This window comes from Aptenodytes patagonicus, chromosome 4 (assembly GCF_965638725.1).
Source record: "Aptenodytes patagonicus chromosome 4, bAptPat1.pri.cur, whole genome shotgun sequence".
Classification (NCBI taxonomy): domain Eukaryota; kingdom Metazoa; phylum Chordata; class Aves; order Sphenisciformes; family Spheniscidae; genus Aptenodytes; species Aptenodytes patagonicus.
Window position 1 is genome coordinate 9,789,020 of NC_134952.1, and position 21,006 is coordinate 9,810,025.

General features: G+C 39.3%; 1 protein-coding gene across 1 annotated transcript in view; it reads left to right on the forward strand.

The window, feature by feature from the left end:
• CFAP99 (cilia and flagella associated protein 99) overlaps positions 1-21,006 on the forward strand; it is a 64,652-nt gene that overhangs the window by 16,597 nt on the left and 27,049 nt on the right. Inside the window, exons 4-9 of the mRNA XM_076335813.1 lie at positions 1,010-1,104; positions 7,499-7,611; positions 9,855-10,029; positions 16,757-16,837; positions 19,552-19,617; positions 20,595-20,654. Coding sequence (XP_076191928.1) covers positions 1,010-1,104; positions 7,499-7,611; positions 9,855-10,029; positions 16,757-16,837; positions 19,552-19,617; positions 20,595-20,654 — 590 coding nt within the window. The remainder of the gene's footprint in view (positions 1-1,009; positions 1,105-7,498; positions 7,612-9,854; positions 10,030-16,756; positions 16,838-19,551; positions 19,618-20,594; positions 20,655-21,006) is intronic.

The window sequence follows — 21,006 nt, forward strand, 5'->3', positions numbered from 1 at the left end:
AAGCCTAACGATACACTGAGTTGGCTGCAGCGCATTGGTCAGAATTTACTGATTTTATCATTACTGTTTGGTGGCAGCTAAAATACTGCAGTGCAAGTGAAGCCTGATTGATCAAAGTGAATATGGTCAAATGAAAGTTAATACAGGAGTTCATGAACTTTACAGGTCTGCAAAAATCTCACAGCACTGACAGTGCCTCTTCCTGTATCGAACTGCATACTTGCCAGAGGGGGTGCACGAATCAGATATGCAGATATTTGTTGTATAAGGCCGCCCTTTTTCTCATCACTGGCCACTCATTCTCACCCCTATGTCGTATCTTCTCTTGAGTTAGAACTTGTGTTTAGCAGCCATCTAGTGAACCGATCAAGAAAGTGCTTCAGGTTAAAATTCACAATCTGTTTTAACTTGGCTGTGTGGGTGACTGCACCTGCCCAAGAGAAGAAACACCAGAAGTAAAAGGAGGGGATGGGAACAAGCAATTAGGGGTTGACAGAGCTGCTTATTTTAGTGGTGATGTTGGCATAATGAAATGACTGAAATTGTGGCAAGATCTTACCTTTGGCCTTACAGGATTCCAAATGCTGCTGTGGTAGATCTCTCTGTTTTGCAAACAGATATTTGCAGGTATCAAAAGGACCTCTATGAATTACTTCAGAGAGCTACAGTTGTTTTACATTTTTTGTGTAAGTGGCCAGATCCTCGATTGTTAGAATTTCCATAAAATTGTGTAGATTTGCACTAACTTGGATCTGACTCACGAAAGAGATAACTAATTTATATGAACCATAGCATAAAGTCACAATGCTAATAATGAACATAGGGTTAACATATTATAACTTTGTATTACAATTTGTCATTGTCAAGCATTATATTGCCCAGTTAGATAAACGATATTGAAGGCTATTTAAAATTAAAGTAACAGTCTAAATCCCAGACTATGCTGAGTATAGGATATAGGCTTATTAGACTTTCCTGCTGCATTTTAAATGTATGTATCTTTTGATAGTTATTTGTTATCTGGCTACTTTTCAACTAGAAGAGCTCGGTCTGCAGCACTTCAGCAGAATTGTGAAATCTCTGGACACTGCAAAAATGCAAAAGGTAATGAAAGTACAAAACATTTTTTAAAAAATAATTAATGATCTCTTAATTGTGTTTGATTAATCAGATTACTTTTCTCAACTTTCAGGATAATTTAAATTGAGAAATTAGTGTTATTTTCTGTTTAAATTCAGAAATTAAATTACTATTTTGTTATCACAAAAATCTTCAATTTCTATACTTACGCAGCGACTATCTCATATTCAGTCAAAGATCAAGTTAAGATGTATTTTATATAATCTGAGAAGGCAGAATAATCACAAGATTTACAGTTCATGTGATTTACAGTTGTCCCTCTAACTTGCATACTCACTTTTGGCTCTGCTCACATTCTTTCTTTGACTTTAGGCAGGAGAAGTTTTTTCCATATGCAATGAATCTATTGAAACTTGCAGTTCCTGCTAATTAGTGTTCTTTTTTACCTGAACAACCCACTACCACTTTGATTACCAAGCCTATTGTCCTTCCATCATTTTTTCTCCTTCCCAAAAAACAATTGCTCATTTGGAGCTATGTATGTATCAATTACCCCGTTACAACATACATGCAATTGACCAAACCATTGCTGCCAAATAGAAAGCATGACAACAAAGTTCTGCCTGCCTTTTCCTCTCTGCAGTTGCAGTGGTTTTGCTCCACTACTTGTTTGCTAATTTTCATGAAATTTGTAGAAATATAAATTCCATCTGCTTCTCTTTCATAATGGTTGAAAGTGCTGATTATCTTAAAAGCTATGTTGTAAAGAGGGGGAGAGGGATAAACTGAGGGGCAATGCTTTCTCGTAAGCCCTCTTTTCTTAGGTAAATAGGCTAAAAATTAAATTACTGATGACACAGCATATGTAAACTTTGATCATCCAGATGTTTCAAAGCACAGTCCAAACACAGCGTTTGAGTAACAAATGTGGAATTCAAGAGATAGGCAAATTTTAGTAATTAATACTCAAAAGGCTGAGGTTTATCCTTATACTGATTACTTTGAATGTTCATGTAGATGCCAGTGTCTCTTTAATGAGTATAGTTGCCTTGTAATAGGTGGGGAGGGAGTAGGTTAGGTTGTCTGCATGACATTTTTAGAAACACTCTGTTCACTTCGTTTTGGTGGGCTTACTATGGAATCGTTATTTATTAATTCCATTCAGAGACAAAAATGATATATTTCACTAACTGTTAGAAAGAACAGAGAAGTGGCTGGAAGACTTATCATAATCTGATAGACAGACAAATCACTCTGTCTACAGTGCTCTCCCAGCCCCTTCTTTGGTAAACATCTTAGACACAAGCCACTGGATTGGATGCATCTTGAGCTCGTTCAGCTAGCAACACAATTTTCCCACTTCATGCCAGTTATCTCTTGTTGATTCCATTCACCTAGCTTTATATGGCTTAAGTATCAGTGCCCTGATATTCTATTTCAGATAATTTCTCCTTCCTTGTCTGGAATAACTCTCTTCTAATAGGGAAGTGCTGCATTATGCAATGGTCTGCACCTGCTGCTTTTTTCCTGTAGATGTAACTTTGTTTGCTTAAGTATCTTATCAAATCCTCATCACCATGGCGCCTAGGTTTTCTTCTCTTGCATTAGAAGAGGTTCTTTGTCTCCAAAGTGATGCTAGATTATATTAATGCACCTGCAGCAGAGGATTTAGAAGCAGCATTTCGTCCCCCCAGCAACAGAGACAAAAACAGCAGAAGGCAGATCTGCAGCCTTAGCAACAGAAGTTGTCAGAAATTTGGGATTCTCCTTCAGGATGCTGGCCTGTAGATTTTGCCTGATGACTATTGCCTCTGAGTTCAGCTGAGATGCAGAAAAATTATTCATATATATTTACTTAGAATAGATTTACTTTAATTAAAAAATAAATTCTTCTGCACATCACAGGCTGAATGGGATTTTCTTAATCATGCAGATAAACCTTACTCAAATGAGTAGTCTTCATGAAATTAAATGGACTATTCAGTTGAATAAGATCAACTTGTGTGAGTAGACCTTTCTCTTAAAGGACTGCATGACGGAATCCATTCAAATAAAAGTCACAGTGTTTTCCTATGATTGATGCATGTTCAAATATTTTCATTTAGGCAGAATATCCAGGCAGAATAATAATGCTATCTCACTAACACTTGTTCATCTGCTTGAACAGAAAATCATAAGATCTCATTCTGTAATATTAAGAATACATGCAAAAGTTCTTTATGGTTGTATAATTACAGAACCATAGGAAAAAAAAAATTTGTAACTTGTGTGATTTTTCTTCTAAGAACTTAGCTATGCATTGCTAGCTCAAGCCTATTTTTCTGTTCTATTATTCATACATGTTATTCTTTAATATTTGTTGTAAAATTTAAGGGTTTGCATGCTAGAGAAAATACACTGTTGAAATAAAAATTTGAAGTAAACAGCTTTATAATTTCATAATTGCCTTGTTAAAAAAAGGAAAATAACTAGTGTTTTCTTTCTAGCATTCAAGAACCTGTTTTGTTATGTTTCATGTTCTGATTGCTTCTAACAGCACTGAAGTCCTTTATAAAGAACTTCTGAGATCTGCAAAGGAAAATCACTATATAAGAACTGGGTATTGTAATTGCTATTATGATGAGGTAGGAATAGTAGGACAAGATCAGTAAGAAGTAGGACAAGATCAGCCTCATGGTGGACATGGGGGCAAAAAAAGTCCAAGTTGGGTCAGACAATGGCAGAAGGACCTGAGACCATGCTAGGACACTTTTCTCTACACCTTTACCTCAGGATCCTCGAAATAGAGTTGCCCATTACAATTTCTTCATAGGAAAGCCTTCTTAAGAGCTTCTTGCCTTCCTCTTCATTTCTCTGCTGCAGTTGAGAGGTACAATCCTACAGGTGGTTGAGCTTGCATAGCTGAAGAACTAAACTACAGTAAGAGGGAAAGAATCAGCAGAAGAAGAGAGGAGTGGACAGGAACCTCCTTGATTGCATTTGCTACTACAGCAAATAGCTGTGGGTGTGTACAGCCAAAATAGTATCATTGTCGGGTAGTGGCTGATCTATATGAAGAAACAGAACCTGCTGTTTCTTGCAGTTACTTCCTTAACTCAAGAGTCAAAAGCTTATGTTGTTAATATAAGGATTTCAGCTCTGCAAATGATTACATGGATGTAAAGATAATACCAGATGAGGAAACTTCCCATTTTTTATTTGCTTTTTAGAAATCCATACAATCCCACTGTGTAAAAATACATTAAGAATATTAGCAGCGCATGTTCAAATTCTCAAGAGCAAGGTATTAATTCAGCCCACCTGTAAAAATGCATTACAAAACAGTCTGTAATTATACACGCTTGTCTTACTACAGCCAGAGTACATTAAAATAGTAAAAATGGGTACAATTAATTTCTGGTGTAATTCCACCACCTCTAGAAGGGAAAAGAATCTTGGTTATCATGCTCTGTGAGTAATGAAACTCCTGGAACAGTCAAGACAGAGGAGTAAGCAGAATAATGCTGTTACCAAAATGACTGTCCAGTGACTTCTCTAAGGAGACAGGTACTGGTAACATCCAAACAGAAATCTGTGAGAACTTCAAGCTGCGTTTTGCTGCTATAAAAGCAATGACTGCTGATATTGGCATTGCCACCTGTGTCACATGTGGCCAAAGACAATACAGAAATATAAGGGATTTTTCCTAGCAATTCAGTTCACAAAACGCAAAAGTTTCTGTTGTTAAGAAATGAAATGGGCTATGGCTTCATGGGTCTTACTCTGCTGACATTCGCCATCTCTGATACGGATTATCAAAATCAAGATTGTGGACTTTGGCCCAGGCATGCTCTGGTCAGAAATGATGCCTGGTAATCCTGCATTGCCATTTGCAATCCCTGCATTGCCTGGATAACCTTTCCAGGGCTGCATTCAAAGCCTTCTCTAGCATGATGCATAGTGGGGCATATCCTTATTGTAGCATTTCTCTGGGGTCTGTGACTAAAACAGTACTAAAATATACATCACAGTATTGATATCTGATGACACGGTTACCATTCTCTGTACCTCACAGGAGTACATCATAGCGTTTATCAATCACATAATTACTCATTTGTCTTAATAAAGTGTGAAATGTTAATAACCAGTACATAACTGGTGTTGCAGTAGGAGGCCTCAAGGGGTAATAGCCAGCTGTTAAATACAACAGCTAGAAATCACTAACTGTGTGTCTTTATTGTAGTTTCATCTGCCTTGAAGAGGTAGTTGAGCTGCAAATACTTTGTAAAAGATAGTTACAGCAAATATTTAGAAGACCTAGATGGAGAAGATCATTCAGGGAGAGCTGAAAAAACAGTTCAGAGGCTTAGTTTCACGTGGCAATGCAGTAGACAACCAATTGAGGATGGTCTAGGTTATAAAAGAGGAATACTGAGGACAGAGAGAGGGAGGAGTTCAGCTTGATGAAAGCTAGTGAAAGAAAACTGGAGGATTTACAAATCACCACCTGCAGTATTTCTACATCAGCTTCTTCTGTGAGCTCTCTGAATACCTAGAAATTTGAAACTAGCTTTACCCCTCAGGGTCTGCCTCATTTTAAGTATATCGGCTCATGTTCAATCCACCCCTGTATACACACTTGCTTACACGGGTTTAAAAGCACATTTTTTATAAACTTTGTGTATAGTCAGGGCCTTCCATAAGGTAAGAAGAGTACTTTGGCAGGGGACATGTTCTCTGGGTATCAGCTGGGATACCTGGATGTAAAATTTTGTTACGATAACTGGTAGAAGTAGTGTATATACAGTGCATCAGTTCTGTTGGAGAGTATGAACTCTGTCTAGTCTTCTAGCATTTTATACATACATTGCATAAGTACAAATTGCTATGTTAGGTGAAAAATGTAATCCAACATGCATGCGCTATAGAGAAAGATCCTCCATAAGGAGAATGAAGTTTCTAGACCAATGGGATGAAATGCATCCCTTACCATATACTTAGCAAACTCCACGGAATCTGGAAGCACCAAAAACCCAATTTCTTCACAATTCAACACTTAGTTTATAGTCATGCTTTTAGGGATGAAACACCTTCTTTTGGATGGTGTGTTGATATGCCAGCATCTGCAGTTTTGGGGAAGAGCAGTAGTTTCTAGACAAGAATGGGAATCCAAGGGGATTCATTTAGTCCTTCAGTTGTTGATCAGTCTTTTGACTCTACCAAAAGCACAATAGATGAAAACAAGACTAAATTTACACGTTAATTCCTTGGAAATGGTCACATCAAGACTATAGATTTCAAGTAGCAGGCTTTCTACATCTGTTGAACATCTGCAGCAAACACCTTGAGTCAAATCTGAACGGTTTATAGCTGAATTATTCACAAAGTTCTGAGCCACCTTGGGCCTGGCACCACATGTGAATTAAGAAGCTCCTTGGTAGTCCTCCAGCACCTCCAGTCTCCATTAGAAGCTTCTCAAGTGACTGTACACTGCCTTCCAGTATGTCTCATAATGTCAATATTATTTAGTGTGCTTTTTTCCCTATTATTGGGATTATTTCAGCATGATACTTGCTGGTACTTTCATTTCCAAGAATTTTAATGAAAAAGTTCAGATGCAAGTTTGGAATTTATATTGCTGTAAATGATACACACTGAATTTGAGTGCCATTTTTCAAGAGTCTGTTTCAAAAGGCCATTTGAGCAGTTCAAGTTTTAAAGAAAGGCTCTTGACCTTCTGGTGAACTCCAGTGGGAAACAAAAGTTCAAATGTTAGTTGCTATTTCTCCAGCATGTAGAGCCCTACAATGTGTAAGTGTGCCAAATTTCAGTCTTCTATTTAATGGGAATATGCCAATTAATTATATTTCAATAAAAGAAGAAACTATATTGTATAGCAGTTACTATAGTTCTCAGCAGTTCTCCCTGCCCGGTTCCCAGGGAGCTGAAAGGAACTTATGTTAATTCAGGTGCAGTGCCAGGCCTGGGATGTTTCTGGGCACCACGAATCATCTAGCTATAGATAATCAGGAGTTGACTGTGGGTATATTAGACTCTGAAACTCTAATGTATAATTATACTAAAATCAGTGTATTGCAGTAGTGATTACTACTTTTCAAATTTATTTTGAATAAAAACTTTTGTTTCACAATGTTTGAAGCAAATTAAAGATGCATCAACACATCCCCATGTTGTAGTCTAGATTTTTGTTAGGCCACTAAAACTATTTTAGTACCTATTAGTGTTTCACAAAATAGGGCTGAAAGACATGGGGCTGCTCTAACAGAACTAAGAAGAACCTACAAATATTGACCACCTATGATTATAAATACAGGGCAAGTTCTTCAGCAGTGTTTGTAGTAAAAGCAACTATCTTTTTGTAGTCTTATATACACCATTACTTCAGTATTCATATTTTTAAAAAATCACTTATTATTAGTTTCTTAGATTCTTCTTCAATGCCTTGTATTTGAACACATGGATAAAAGATGAATGGAGTCAGTTCTACGATTCACTGTATGTAAAAGAGAACTGGATTGATCCACTACTAAGGTAAGCAGTACTTAAGTAGCCGTCACCACCTCAAAGTTTAAATGCTGGGGAAAGCTCCCCCTGAAAGTTCCATTTGCTGTTAAAGTGTTTCTCCTATTGAAGTCACTCAGAACCCTTCTTGTCTTCATGAGACTATAGTAATCCCTTTTACTTACCCAGAGGCAAGGTTCTCTCATAGAAAAGTCCTTTCACAGCTGTTGTACATTTGTTTCTCAGTACCCCTGAATAGATCAAACATCATACTCTGAAAAAAAAAAAAATAGAAGGTTCAAATTATCTTACAGAGGTAGACTCGTGCCTCATAAGTCACTTAAACATCTGTATGACATTAAGCATTTGAAAAAAGATGTTTGACTTCCCCGAGTTTGGCTTTATACACAGACTTGTTTATGCCAATGGTCATAAAATCCCTTCTGAGCAAATCAGATAAGCATGTAAACAAGTCTTTAAAAATTATCATTTCTTTACACAATTGCAGCACCATTTAACAGTTTAAATGCTCTGAGGTGCCAGGTGTGTCCACACATTGGTTAGGTGGTGATACAGTAGCATGAGTACCCTTGCCAAACTGGAACACTTTCATGTGGAGAAACAGTGGCTCTGCAGCCTATTGTGTCACTTTTTCACTCTCTTTTTTACCCAGGACAGATAAATTAGAGCTAGCATTGGTACACCAATGTGGCTGCAATCACACATCGTCCTTGCCGCAGTATAGATTAACCCAGACGATGGCAAACACTGTTAGACAAAAATATGTTACAAACAATGTCAGCTGAAAAAGAGTTTGCATCTCGTTCTGTCATATCAAAGTCAGTAGAATTAATCCTTTCATACTATGTAGATTATGCCAAATTAGCAAATGTATAGTCTAGATTTGGCTTGCAATACTCCAAATTCCACTGAGTTCTACAGGAGCTGCAGGGATATATTTGAAGTCAGAATTTGACTCAATATATTCCAGTGTAGTAATTCTAATTATAACGTATGCTTACAATAGCATAAAGATACATAGAGATGTACAGATATACACACAGTTTTAGCTGGTCCTGCAAGGAGCAGGGAGTTGGACTCGATGATCTGGGTCCCTTCCAACTTGAGTTATTCTATGATTCTATATCCACACACTTCTTATATGTACATATGCATGCAGGCAGATGCTCTTAATCTATTGCTTGTTTCATTAACACTAAGCTTATTGGAGCTGTCCTTCACAGTCAGTTACATTCAATGTAACAAACGTGTTTTGCCTAGAAGTAGTAAATAAAAATTGTACAGAATGTTAAAGATCATATTTGGTTACTGGGTTTGAAATTCCCTTCAAGGGGCTGAGGATGCATTGATCAGTTTAATCAGTTTTATGTCTTTGTATTCCTCTTTCTAATGTCAATGAGGTTAATATAAAGAGTCCTATTTATTTTAATAGAGCTGCATTACTTGCAGAAGTTACTTGCAAGCCTCATCCCATAATGACAGTACTAGCTAAGGTAACAGTCACATAAACAAGTTACTGTAAATTTGCATTGTCAGCTGCTTTTTGAGTTGTGGGAAAGCTCCATTGGATGTGTAATACTTAAAGATAGAACACATATAGAGGAGGAATAACTGACATGAAGCTGTCACCATAATTAGCCCTGTGAGAACTTGCTTGTGTCTTACCTTGAATTCCGCACCTTCCTGTCATTCCTTGGAAGAAGTCTGAAACTTCATACAAGCCAAAATCACAAACACAGAGAAATCAAAATCATCTTGACTGCCCCACAGGGTTCACTGAGGGTTCGTTTGCTAATTCACCAAACTCCTTACATCTTTCTATTTTTTTATTAGAACTGCCTGTGCTATGAGATTGATTTATGTGTGCTCTGTCAGTTGGTAAAAGTGGCAATACTCAGACCACTGTTTGTGCATAGTCTCTTCATCTAAGTATGTTAAGTGTGTACTTAGCTTATGACAGCTGCCTTTCTGATTCATAGTCTGGTCCTGCTGCGAAACGAACTGGTGACATCGTTGCTTATTCAGTAAAAACTGTGGCTATTTCACCACTAGTAGTCTGAATGGACTAGCATCTATCAAGAGATATTCTATCTAAACTAAATCATGACTACAAATTCATAGGTCAATTTTATTAAAATTCAATGGCTGAAAGCATTACAGAATTTGCACCAATGCCAACCTCATATACTGCATGTAAGTTTGTATGAAAGAAAAAAATGAAATAAAATTGAAAAATCTGTTTTTATTTGAAGATGGCAGCCAAAAGTACAGCAACTGATTGAACAGCTCACAGATACATTAAGTAATCGTACTACCATGGTCAAGAGTTCGACGGTCACTCAGCCAAAGGAATTTAATTTGACTGTACCCAAACCACGTGCCATTCCTATACCTCTGCCAATACCGCTACTGGAAAAAAGGCCACCTGTGAGTTTTTTTATGCTTTGAGAGGTACTAAGTTTTATGTATGCTTGTGCACAAAATATTGGTAGGGGAGTTAATAGACTCTTTAAAAATAATTGTAGAAAATCTACAACCTTTGACAGATCAACAAGGATTTTTGTAATATTCTGTGTTATTCAAGGTCAGATTTCTAAAAAAACCCAAACTAATTATTTTCATTTCAGTGAATATTGTGTAAGTAAATTGTAAGCCAAACAAAGGAAAGGGAAAAGGTTGGTTCCTGTAGTTGTTTTGTGACTTTTGGAGGTAGAACTATACAATGGGTACAAATTGGTGACAGCATTGATAAAAGTGTTTCTGGTAGTCCTTGGATTTGTAAGATGTTTGCTTTGGATAATGCACTGAAGCAGATAAGAAAAGAACATTCAAATGAAAATTTTTTATAAACTTAGATTTTTTGTAGATGAACTCTCATTAAAATAAATGGCAAAGCAATTTCACTGAAGGTGAGATGGACTCTAGGTTTGCAGCTCCTCCTTGAGGGTGGAATTTTATTCCTTTCTATTTGTATTAATGTTGAATCTCTAAAAATAAGGTTTTTCAGTTCAAGTGTATTGCTCACGTATAAATGAGACTAGATTTATGTTTGAAATGTTAAGCTTTTATTTTACTCATTGTCTAAGATTGTGATTCAGTTACACTGGTACATATCAGAGACACGCAATTGGTTTTAAGTTAGCTCACTGGGGTAAGGCAAACAGGATTTGGGATCAAGCTGCTATGACTAACTTAATAAAGACTCCAAAATCGTCTATATTTAATGCAGCGGGAAGTGAGCTTCAAAGTCATAGTTTTGGGCATTATTTGCCACCTTGTATTAGCACTTCAGGTTTTAAATAATACATGTGTTGAATGGTCTTAGAAACCATTTACGTCTTAGGATGGCAGAGCAATTTAATGGTAGTGTGTTATACAGTTAATGGAATTTTGCATTGAAACAGCTTAATACCAGGCTCTGAAAAACTGCATTTAATAACTACTTAATCAGTATAGGAATGAGTCATATTGCTGTGATTTCAGTACCTTTATGCTGTGCAGCCCCTCTTAGAATAAATTTGCTTCAATGCAGATGCATTTACTGAAGTTCATTTGTGTTCTTAGGATTATACTAGATTTGGTTTACATTCTGGCCAAGTCTGCAAATTTAAAAGCTTGTGTGAATCTAAAACCATTAGCGTAGTAGTGACATATGTTGTGCTCATTTCTGTACCTATCTCAGCAAATTAAGCTTCACTTTAATTTGCCATATTGTTGCCAGTATCACGATTTTAGATGCTGAAATGAACAGGCTGAAAAGATAGCCCAGATGGCAAGAAAAGAGTTAGTAAAGGGAGAGCAGGCCATAGTTTTGGCTACTGTATGGTGGAGAGTTGTATGTCATTGAGAGGAATGCACAGAAATAAAGCTCTTCCAGATTACATCCCATAATCTGCTGCAAAAATGTTCTCATCCATTTTCTCACAAAGAAGTTGTTACTTTTATGAGATATCCATTTTTTCTCATGGTTCTCATGCATCTGTCAAAGAACTTGTCATGTGGCATATTAGCAGGGACTATTGCAGTCACAATAACTACAGACGTAGTTACTGCTCGACTTTGAAACAGCTGTATGAATTCATACGGAGGCGTCTGGATTTTGAGCAATGACTACTGATAAGTTATTGCATCCCTATGGTGAAATTAGTTCGTTCTGATTAATAGGATTATTATTTTAGGTATTTCTTTCTGCTAGGTTGCATTATGTTCTATAGTAGAGATAAAACGCAAAGTAAGATGAGATGTATCACATACATGGAGTTCAGGAGCTGGGATAGTACTGCTGTCCGGTACACTGAACACATGCTTCCTTCACAGGAGAGGACTGGAGATGCACATGTGCAAACACACATTCGTAAATACAATTCTACAAAGAAAAATGAGTGCTTTAGCTTGAAGTTTGCAAAGGAAACAAATGGAGACAGGTGCTTAAGCCTGATAACATGCAAAATGATTTGGACACATTTAACTTCCTTGGATATCTTGGCCTTGAGTTACAAATAAAACCCATTCTTTTACTATCAACATTGTACTAGTATAGTAAGATTATGCAATTATTTTATTTTTAGATTTTTTGTAAACCAATAATGTAAAAAAATAAAAAGGCCACACTGAGATGTTATTGTAACACCATTCAGCCAAATTTAGTGTAATTTTTAGACACTTTCCATATTATTTCAGCTGTGCTTCATGAGTGGAGTTAGAATCGTAGAATAGTTTGGGTTGGAAGGGACCTCTAAAGGTCATCTAGTCCAACCCCCCTGCCATGGGCAGGGACATCTTCAACTAGATCAGGTTGCTCAGAGCCCCGTCCAACCTGACCTGGAATGTTTCCAGGGATGGGGCATCCACCACCCCTCTGGGCAACCTGTGCCAGTGCTTCACCACCCTCAGCGTCAAAAATTTCTTCCTTACATCTAGTCTAAATCTACCCCCCTTTAGTTTAAAGCCATTCCCCCTTGTCCTGTCACAACAGGCCCTGCTAAAAAGTTTGTCCCCATCTTGTTTATAAGCCCCCTTTAAGTACTGAAAGGCTGCAATAAGGTCTCCCCGAAGCCTTCTCTTCTCCAGGCTGAACAACCCCAACTCTCTCAGCCTTTCTTCACAGGGGAGGTGTTCCATCCCCCTGATCATTTCTGTGGCCCTCCTCTGGACCTGCTCCAACAGGTCCATGTCTTTCTTATGCTGAGGGCTCCAGAGCTGGACGCAGTACTGCAGGTGGGGTCTCACCAGAGCAGAGTAGAGGGGCAGAATCACCTCCCTCGACCTGCTGGCCACGCTTCTTTTGATGCAGCCCAGGATACTGTTGGCCTTCTGGGCTGTGAGTGCACATTGCTGGCTCATGTCCAGCTTTTCATCCACCAGTCCCCCCAAATCCTTCTCAGCAGGGCTGCTCTCAATCCCTTCATCCCCCAGCCTGTAGCGATACCGGGGGTTGCCCTGACCCAGGTGCAGGACCTTGCACTTGGCCTTGTTCAACCTCATGAGGTTCACACGGGCCCACTTCTCAAGCTTGTCCAGGTCCCTCTGGATGCCATCCTGTCCTTCTGGCGTGTCGACCACACCACTCAGCTTGGTGTCATCTGCAAACTTGCTGAGGGTGCACTCGATCCCACTGTCTAGGTCATTGATGAAGATATTAAACAGTACTGGTCCCAATATGGACCCCTGCAGGACACCACTTGTCACCAATCTCCATCTGGACATTGAGCCGTTGACCACTACCCCCTGGATACGACCATCTAACCAATTCCTCACCCACCAGACAGTCCACCCATCAAATCCATACCTCTCCAGTTTAGAGAGAAGGATGTCGTGGGGGACTGTGTCAAAGGCCTTACAGAGGTCCAGATAAACGACATCCGTAGTCCTTCCCATGTCCACTGATGTAGTCACTCCATCATAGAAGGCCACTAGGTTGGTCAGGCAGGACTTGCCCTTGGTGAAGCCATGCTGGCTGTCTCGAATCACCTCCCTGTCCTCCATGTGCCTTAGCATAGCTTCCAGGAGGATCTGTTCCATGATCTTCCCAGGCACAGAGGTGAGTCTGACTGGCCTGTAGTTCCCCAGCTCTTCCTTTTTCCCCTTTTTAAAAATGGGGGTTATGTTTTCCCTTTTCCAGTCAGTGGGAACTTCACCGGACTGCCACGACTTCTCAAATACAATGGATAGTGGCTTAGCAACTTCACCCGCCAGTTCCTTCAGGACCTGCGGATGGATCTCATCGGATCCCATGGACTTGTGCACCTTCAGGTGCCTTAGATGGTCTCGAACCTGATGTTCTCCCACAGTGGGCGGCTCTTCATTCTCCCAGTCCTCACCTTTGCTTTCTGCGGCTTGGGCGGTGAGGCTCGACCACTTGCCGGTGAGGACCGAGGCAAAAAAGTCATTGAGTACCTCTGCCTTCTCCATATCCCAGGTAGCCAGGTCTCCTGTTTCGTTCTGGAGAGGGCCCACATTTTCCCTCGCCTTCCTTTTATCCCCAACGTACCTATAGAGTCTTTTCTTGTTACCCTTGACGTCCCTGGCCAGATTTAATTCTATCAGGGCTTTAGCTTTCCTAACCTGATCCCTGGCTGCTCGGACAATTGCTCTGTATTCCTCCCAGGCTACCTGCCCTTGCTTCCACCCTCTGTAGGCTTCCTTCTTGTGTTTGAGTTTGTCCAGGAGCTCCTTGTTCATCCATGCAGGCCTCCTGGCGTTCTTGCCTGACTTCCTCTTTGTCGGGATGCATCGCTCCTGAGCTTGGAGGAGGTGATCCTTGAATATTAACGAGCTTTCTTGGGGCCCTCTTCCCTCCAGGGCTTTGTCCCATGGCACTCCGCCAAGCAGATCCCTGAAGAGGCCAAAGTCCTCTCTCCTGAACTCCAGGGGAGCGAGCTTGCTGTGCGCCCTCCTCGGTGCCCTCAGGATTTTGAACTCCACCATTTCGTGGTCGCTGCAGCCCAGGCTGCCCTTGAGCTTCACATTCCCCACCAGCCCCTTCTTGTTGGTGAGAACAAGGTCCAGCGTAGCACCTCTCCTCGTTGGCTCCTCTACCACTTGGAGAAGGAAGTTATCATCGACACATTCCAGGAACCTCCCGGATTGCTTATGTCCAGCCGTGTTGTCCCTCCAACTGATGTTGGGGTGGTTGAAGTCCCCCATGAGGACCATGAGTTGCTTGATTGTTTAAAATAATTAAATGGGTGAATTCATTTGGCCAATACCGAGGATTTTGTTTGCAAATATATAGACTGAACAATATCTTATCTTCTTCTTATCTTTATGATCTTGTTATGTATAAAAATAGAAGCTCTTAATACAATAGTATTGCATTCGCTTGCCCTTGTCCATCTTACAACAGTAACTTCAAAAAAATAGAAGAGTGATGACTACCAAACCTCAAGTGATTATTCATTTTGTTCTTCCTTAAACTTCTTGTGGTACCTACTCCCTAAATACACCTCTGGTAAAAGGATGTCCAGAAAGCATAGGTGAGCCTGACCACTGGCTGGAGAGGAAAAGCAAGGTTGGTGTCTCTTACCCACAGCCCCCTTTTTTTCACATTAGGATTAAGTAGGTACACTTTGGCCTTTTTGAGCTCTCTATTGCTGGAATTTGCAATTTACTTACAGTGACTTATTCATCCTCTTCCGGCATCTGGGTAATTGCTGTATTGTCTTTCTGTCTGTCTGATTGGTACTCATCACCATGATATCTGAGGGCTAAATTACAAGGCTGTTATCATTTTTGAAATAGAGCTGATTGATTGATTGAAACGTCTCCTCCTTAAATTACTTGGAATAAGCACAGCAGTTTCTGAGGAGAGATTTTCAGCTTACACTGGCAGATGAGTACAGTTTTGCAGGTAAAGCACATGACTAAGAAGAAGAGTGAAATAAACTGATACTCACTGCCTGTGCAACCCTTTGCAAATCCTCTGGGTTTAATTTCTCCATCCATAAAAGCCTAATAAAAATTCTTAGATACTGCTGGGAAATACTTTCAGTTCTACTTCACTTAAAAAGCTCACAAAAATACTTAAGCAGTCTCACCAGTGCATTTAATTGCTAGCTTCTTCTGTTTGTGCATTTGTTTTGCCTGTAGATAATGATGTCAAATAGCAAAGGCAGTGGAAAGTACATCAGAATCATGAGTTTTTCAAAGTATAGCTCTTTATATAGTCCAGTAAAGCTAGATGGGATCCCCATGTTGCCTAAACTGACCTCCAGTACAATACAGATTATAGATTTTTCCCATTAATTCTTGAATTAATTCTATAACTTCTAATTGAGCTAGAACATTTTTAGCAAGATAAATATTTAAGCAGATGGCCAGTAAACTGGCAGACTATCTCACCCACATAGGAAGGAGACATTCAGTCTTTTTTCGGAGTTTGCTTCTGGGCAAAATTTATTGCTCAAACAAATATTGAAATCCCCCACAAGTTTCAGCCTAACTCAAAAGCACACAGTCCCTAGTCTCCGGTTGATCCATATGACAGCCAGACTATAAATCTTTTCTGGTCATTTTGTCTGTAGCACTTTCTGACATGTGAATGCTTTCCCAAATCTTTGACTAATGCTAGGAAGGCCCTCTCAGCCCTCTACCTCCAAACATTTAATCTACACCTCCAGTGGTATTCCCTTACAAGGACACTAGGGCAGCCACAGTAGATCAGAGCAAAGGCCCATTTTGCCCAGTGTATTTTCTCCAGCAGTGGCCAAACACAGATGTCTAGGAAGACTACAAGGACAGGACAAGCATAGCTGCTGCTTTCTCCAACTGCCTTCTCAGTCTCCCACCATTTCAGCTCAAAGACTTCCTTAGTTACAATGAAGTTCCTGAGTATTTAATATTCCCTAAACTTCTGTGGAGTCTCTGTAACTTGCTGCTACTACCACACACTGTGCCAACGAGCTCCACAGCTTAACTTTATTCCGCTGCCCTATCTGGCTGTCAGTGCTGTGAAGATGAAGTTTATGAGATGCCAAACAGAACTTTTCCCCTTTTGGCAACTTCTTCTACACCGACACTAGTAGAAAAGAATCAGTAGTTAAAAAATAACTGCAGCTGTTCTACAGTAAAAGTGATTGTGTTTTTTTCCTGCAAGAATGTGTCACTTGGAATGTTTTATACCCCATATTGTGGAGATTATTGCCTTTTAATATAGGTTCCTCCAAGCACCTACAAACCTCCAAAGGAAAAAAAGCAACTAGAGGAAATCAAAACAAAAAATCGCCGAAAAGCAGAAGTAAGTGTATGATGTTCTTGTTCTAGTCTTTCCTTTCTTCTAAACTGTTTCTTCTGTAATGCTCTGTTTTCACAAGTCTTAGAACTTTGTCTGAAACATATTTGCTTTTGCACCTAACAGCTCCTGGCTCTTTCTCTAGAGTCATGAAGTTTGTATCTATTCTGTTGTATTGTCCTTTTTCCATCTTCCTTATTTATTAATTGTCTGAGACAAGGTCCACTTTTTATTCACTGTACAAGTACTATGTGAGAAATTATGCAAGTAGCCATGTTAGGTAGCAGAAACATGATTACTTTCTTCTCTTCACAAGCTTGAAATAGTTTGATGGCTCTTTTACTCCCACAGGACATGTGGATATTTAAGGTATTCACTTAATAATTAAGGCTTCAAAATACGAAATATGTTCAATATTTTTGTTTGTTTTCTACAGTAACTGATAACATCACCCACTGTTTTAAAATATCAGCAGACTCTGACTTCTTTTTTGTGCAGACTCCATACTCTTTCCTTCAGCAGGCTGAGAGAGCGGGAAGTCATCATGATTTGTAAAGAAGCAGAGTACCTGGTCTGTGTGTTAAGAGAGCAGGAGAACGGAGAGCCTGGAAAAACAAAGAAACAGACCTAGTTATTTGATCCAAACTTTGATATGAATCCTGTTCAATGAGTTAGCTCCTATCATAGTTAAAGCAGATTGTTGTCGTCTTCTCCTTGGAAGGGAATTAATTAAATGTCAGTTTCCACTTTCTTTCTTCCTCCCCACACTGCAATCACCATACCCAATCGAATAAGAGTATAAGCTTGATAAAAGGCATGCTGATTGACTCCTTTTTATCTGCACTCTCCCACCCCCATTCTGAAAATGCCTTACTCTAGCTTTCACTAGCCAGTACGAGGCCATTTATCACTGTTCTGGGCTCTCCTCATGTCCTTGTGAAAGGGGCATTGGATTCTGTTCCTAAACTATAGTAAATGCTTTAATGTGTGATAGATTCTAGGGGGATAAACTTTGTATTCCTTTTGCTGGCCCATCACATTACCTATGCTTGGTATTTCATTATAAAACAATACAACATTATTTTTTATCCTTTTATTATTTCCATATTGCGAAGAAAGCACATGCCTATGTCTGTGTGCTTATTTCTACGTACAAACTTCCCAGAAAAACTGGGGAGGAAAAGCAAGATATCACAGTGCCTATATTGTCAAAAATCTATGGCAACTATAAAATTACGTAACTACCAGCCACATTCTTCAGTGGAGAAAATGCATGAATACAAGGAACAAAGGAAAACCACCACAGAAATTATAGCTGCAATAACAGCAGTTTTTGTTGCCTCTGGAATGTTATAAAAGGCATCCAAAGCATTCACAAAGGTCAGTTCCCTAGACTGTTTGCTAAACAAGCTGAAATGTTGGGTCCTAAAAGAAATATGCATTAAAAATGCCATTTATTTCACAGCATTTTTGCAGACGCTATAGCTGTCATTATAAGTACCGTGTCTGAGCATCTGTAAGAAGGAGTGAGAACACTAAAAGCCATACTCTAGATAGTTATGGAAGTGCTGATGTTATGGACAGCTGCTGTCCAGAAAGCCATTAGAAAATCTAGTCTGTGTTTCACAGCTTTGATTAGAGATTACTGTTTACAACCAAAAGAAATATCCCGAAACTAGAAATGTGGCTGCCTGTACTTCCCCCTTTAAAATGACAGGTGGAATTACTGTTAGGGGTGTGCCTAGTGGAGCAACCCTCACTGCTCAAATCCCCTGATCACAGTCTTCTAATTCAACTCAAAAACAAAGCCATTGTTTGTTAGCAATGTGGAAACAGTTACTACCTATGGTACTGTCGTGGTTTAACCTCAGTCGGTAACTGAGCACCACACAGCCACTCGCTCACTCCCCCCCAGCCCCCGGTGGGATGGGGGAGAGAATTGGAAGAGCACAAGTGAGAAAAAACTCATGGGTTGAGATAAAAACAGTTTAATAATTGAAATAAAAGATAATAATAATAAAAATAATAATAATACACAAAGCAAGTGATGCACAGTGCAATTGGTCACCACCCGCCGACCGATGCCCAGCCAGTCCCCGAGCAGCGGCCCCCCCGGCCAGCTTTCCCCCAGTTTATGTACTGAGCATGATGTCCCATGGGATGGAATGTCCCTTTGGCCAGTTTGGGTCAGCTGTCCTGGCTGTGCCCCCTCCCAGCTTCTTGTGCACCTCCAGCCTTCTCAGTCGGTAGAGCATGGGAAGCTGAAAAGTCCTTGGCTAGTGTAAGCATTACCTAGCAACAACTAAAACATCAGTGTGCTATCAACTTTGTTCTCATCCTAAATCCAAAACACAGCACCGTTTTAAAGTAAATTAACTCTATCCCTGCCGAAACCAGGACAGGTACTGATGTGCCATAGATAATTATGAGGCTTTTAAGTTGAATTCTGGATGAGCAACATGTTTCATACGGGCAGACCTATCAAAGGCCTGATGCCCCGTGCAAAGGATACAACCAGAGGGAACTATGTAGAAAACCCAGACTTGCCTACTTCAAGTCTTTAATCAGGAATGAAAATTGTTACAAATACTAAGTCAAGCTTTCATTCATTGGAAACAAATTAATATACTGGTCTGGGCTGCAAGGCTTTTCAAGACAGAAAATTCTTATTAGAGAATTTAAATGTACCATAATCTTTAAGCTAATTGCTTTAATTTTAGGATCTGCTCCTGAAAGCAAATGCTAACCAGTTCAGGTGTGCAACCATGAAGCCTGAAAAGGGAGAGGTATGCTACAAAATACTTTATTACCTAAAAATCCCCCAGTATGAAGATGAAAAATGACTGGAGTATTTAAAGATATCTCAAAGTATTTGAAAATTTTTGTTTATTTGGGGTTAGGAATTATGTGCTATCATTTATAGCTGTACTGTCATTTCACGTGCATATACTAACATTTGCCTCTTTGGATGCATAATGCACAACCCCCTTTTCTTATACTTCTGGTGCTGCTTTATTATTCTCCTAATTTTGAGACAAGCAGCCGTCCTGTGATACTACTCCAACAAGTCTCCAAACCGGCAATATTTCTCTAAACCCACATATTATTTTTCCATTAACTTTTATGCCACAGAGCAGCCAAGCTGAGGGAATAACGGTCCCATTCATACAGAATTCTTGATTTGGTTGATTCCCAGTTCACAACTATGTCACCAAACTATATATGTAATATATTCATTTCAGCATCACGTCTGCATATTCTATTCACTCTGTTCATCCCCATGATACCAGACACTTTTACATCAGTATCTATAGCTAACACCATAAAATTAAATTAATAACCATCAGTAGAATTCTACCACTATTTAATAATTTCATGAAGTGTGCTTTGACACCCTATTTTGTCTTCCCAATATCTATTTCAGTTAAGAGCTGAATATATTCATATATATATATATAGGTAATATTTCATAGTCAAACAAAACATCACTGTTACTTTTTTAGCATTATTTTAGTCAATAAATTTTAGTCAATATTTGGACCTACCTTTGTATGGTCATTTGATATGAAATATTCCCACTAAGTTGGGTGTACGTAGCAAGTTTTTGTGGATATAACAATTCCAAAATATGACCCCTATGATCGTATTTGTTACTCTAGATGAATATTCAAGAGTGATTTTTGGTAAATACCTAATATTTTTTGCTGAGTACTTGAAAATCTGTCTCTGAAATGAAATAATGTATTTTTGGTTTGAACTGCAGAATACACATGACAGTATGAAGAGTAATCCAGCATTCCAGGCTCAAAAGATCCTAAGTAAGGTGAGTAACCTTCAAGGTACTGTTGTCAGATGCACTTGAAAACTTTGGAGTGAAAAACACACATGCAAATTCTGTGGTGATGCAAACTCTACTGGAATCCATGTTTTTACACCAAGTTCTGTGGCCAGGAGAATGGGATGGATTGGGTCTATGGCTCATAAATTTTGGCCTATGCACCATTAACAATCCGCAAAGAAATGGTCAGGGAGCAACGAGAGTGTGGCTACTCCAGGAGGGAAGAGAAACAAGGAGCCAAAGGTAATGAAAGCACAGGCAGTCCCCTCACCAACCAGGCCACAGTATTGGAACATGACAAGGTTGGTGGTAGTGACAGGTTCCGCTGACAGCCAGT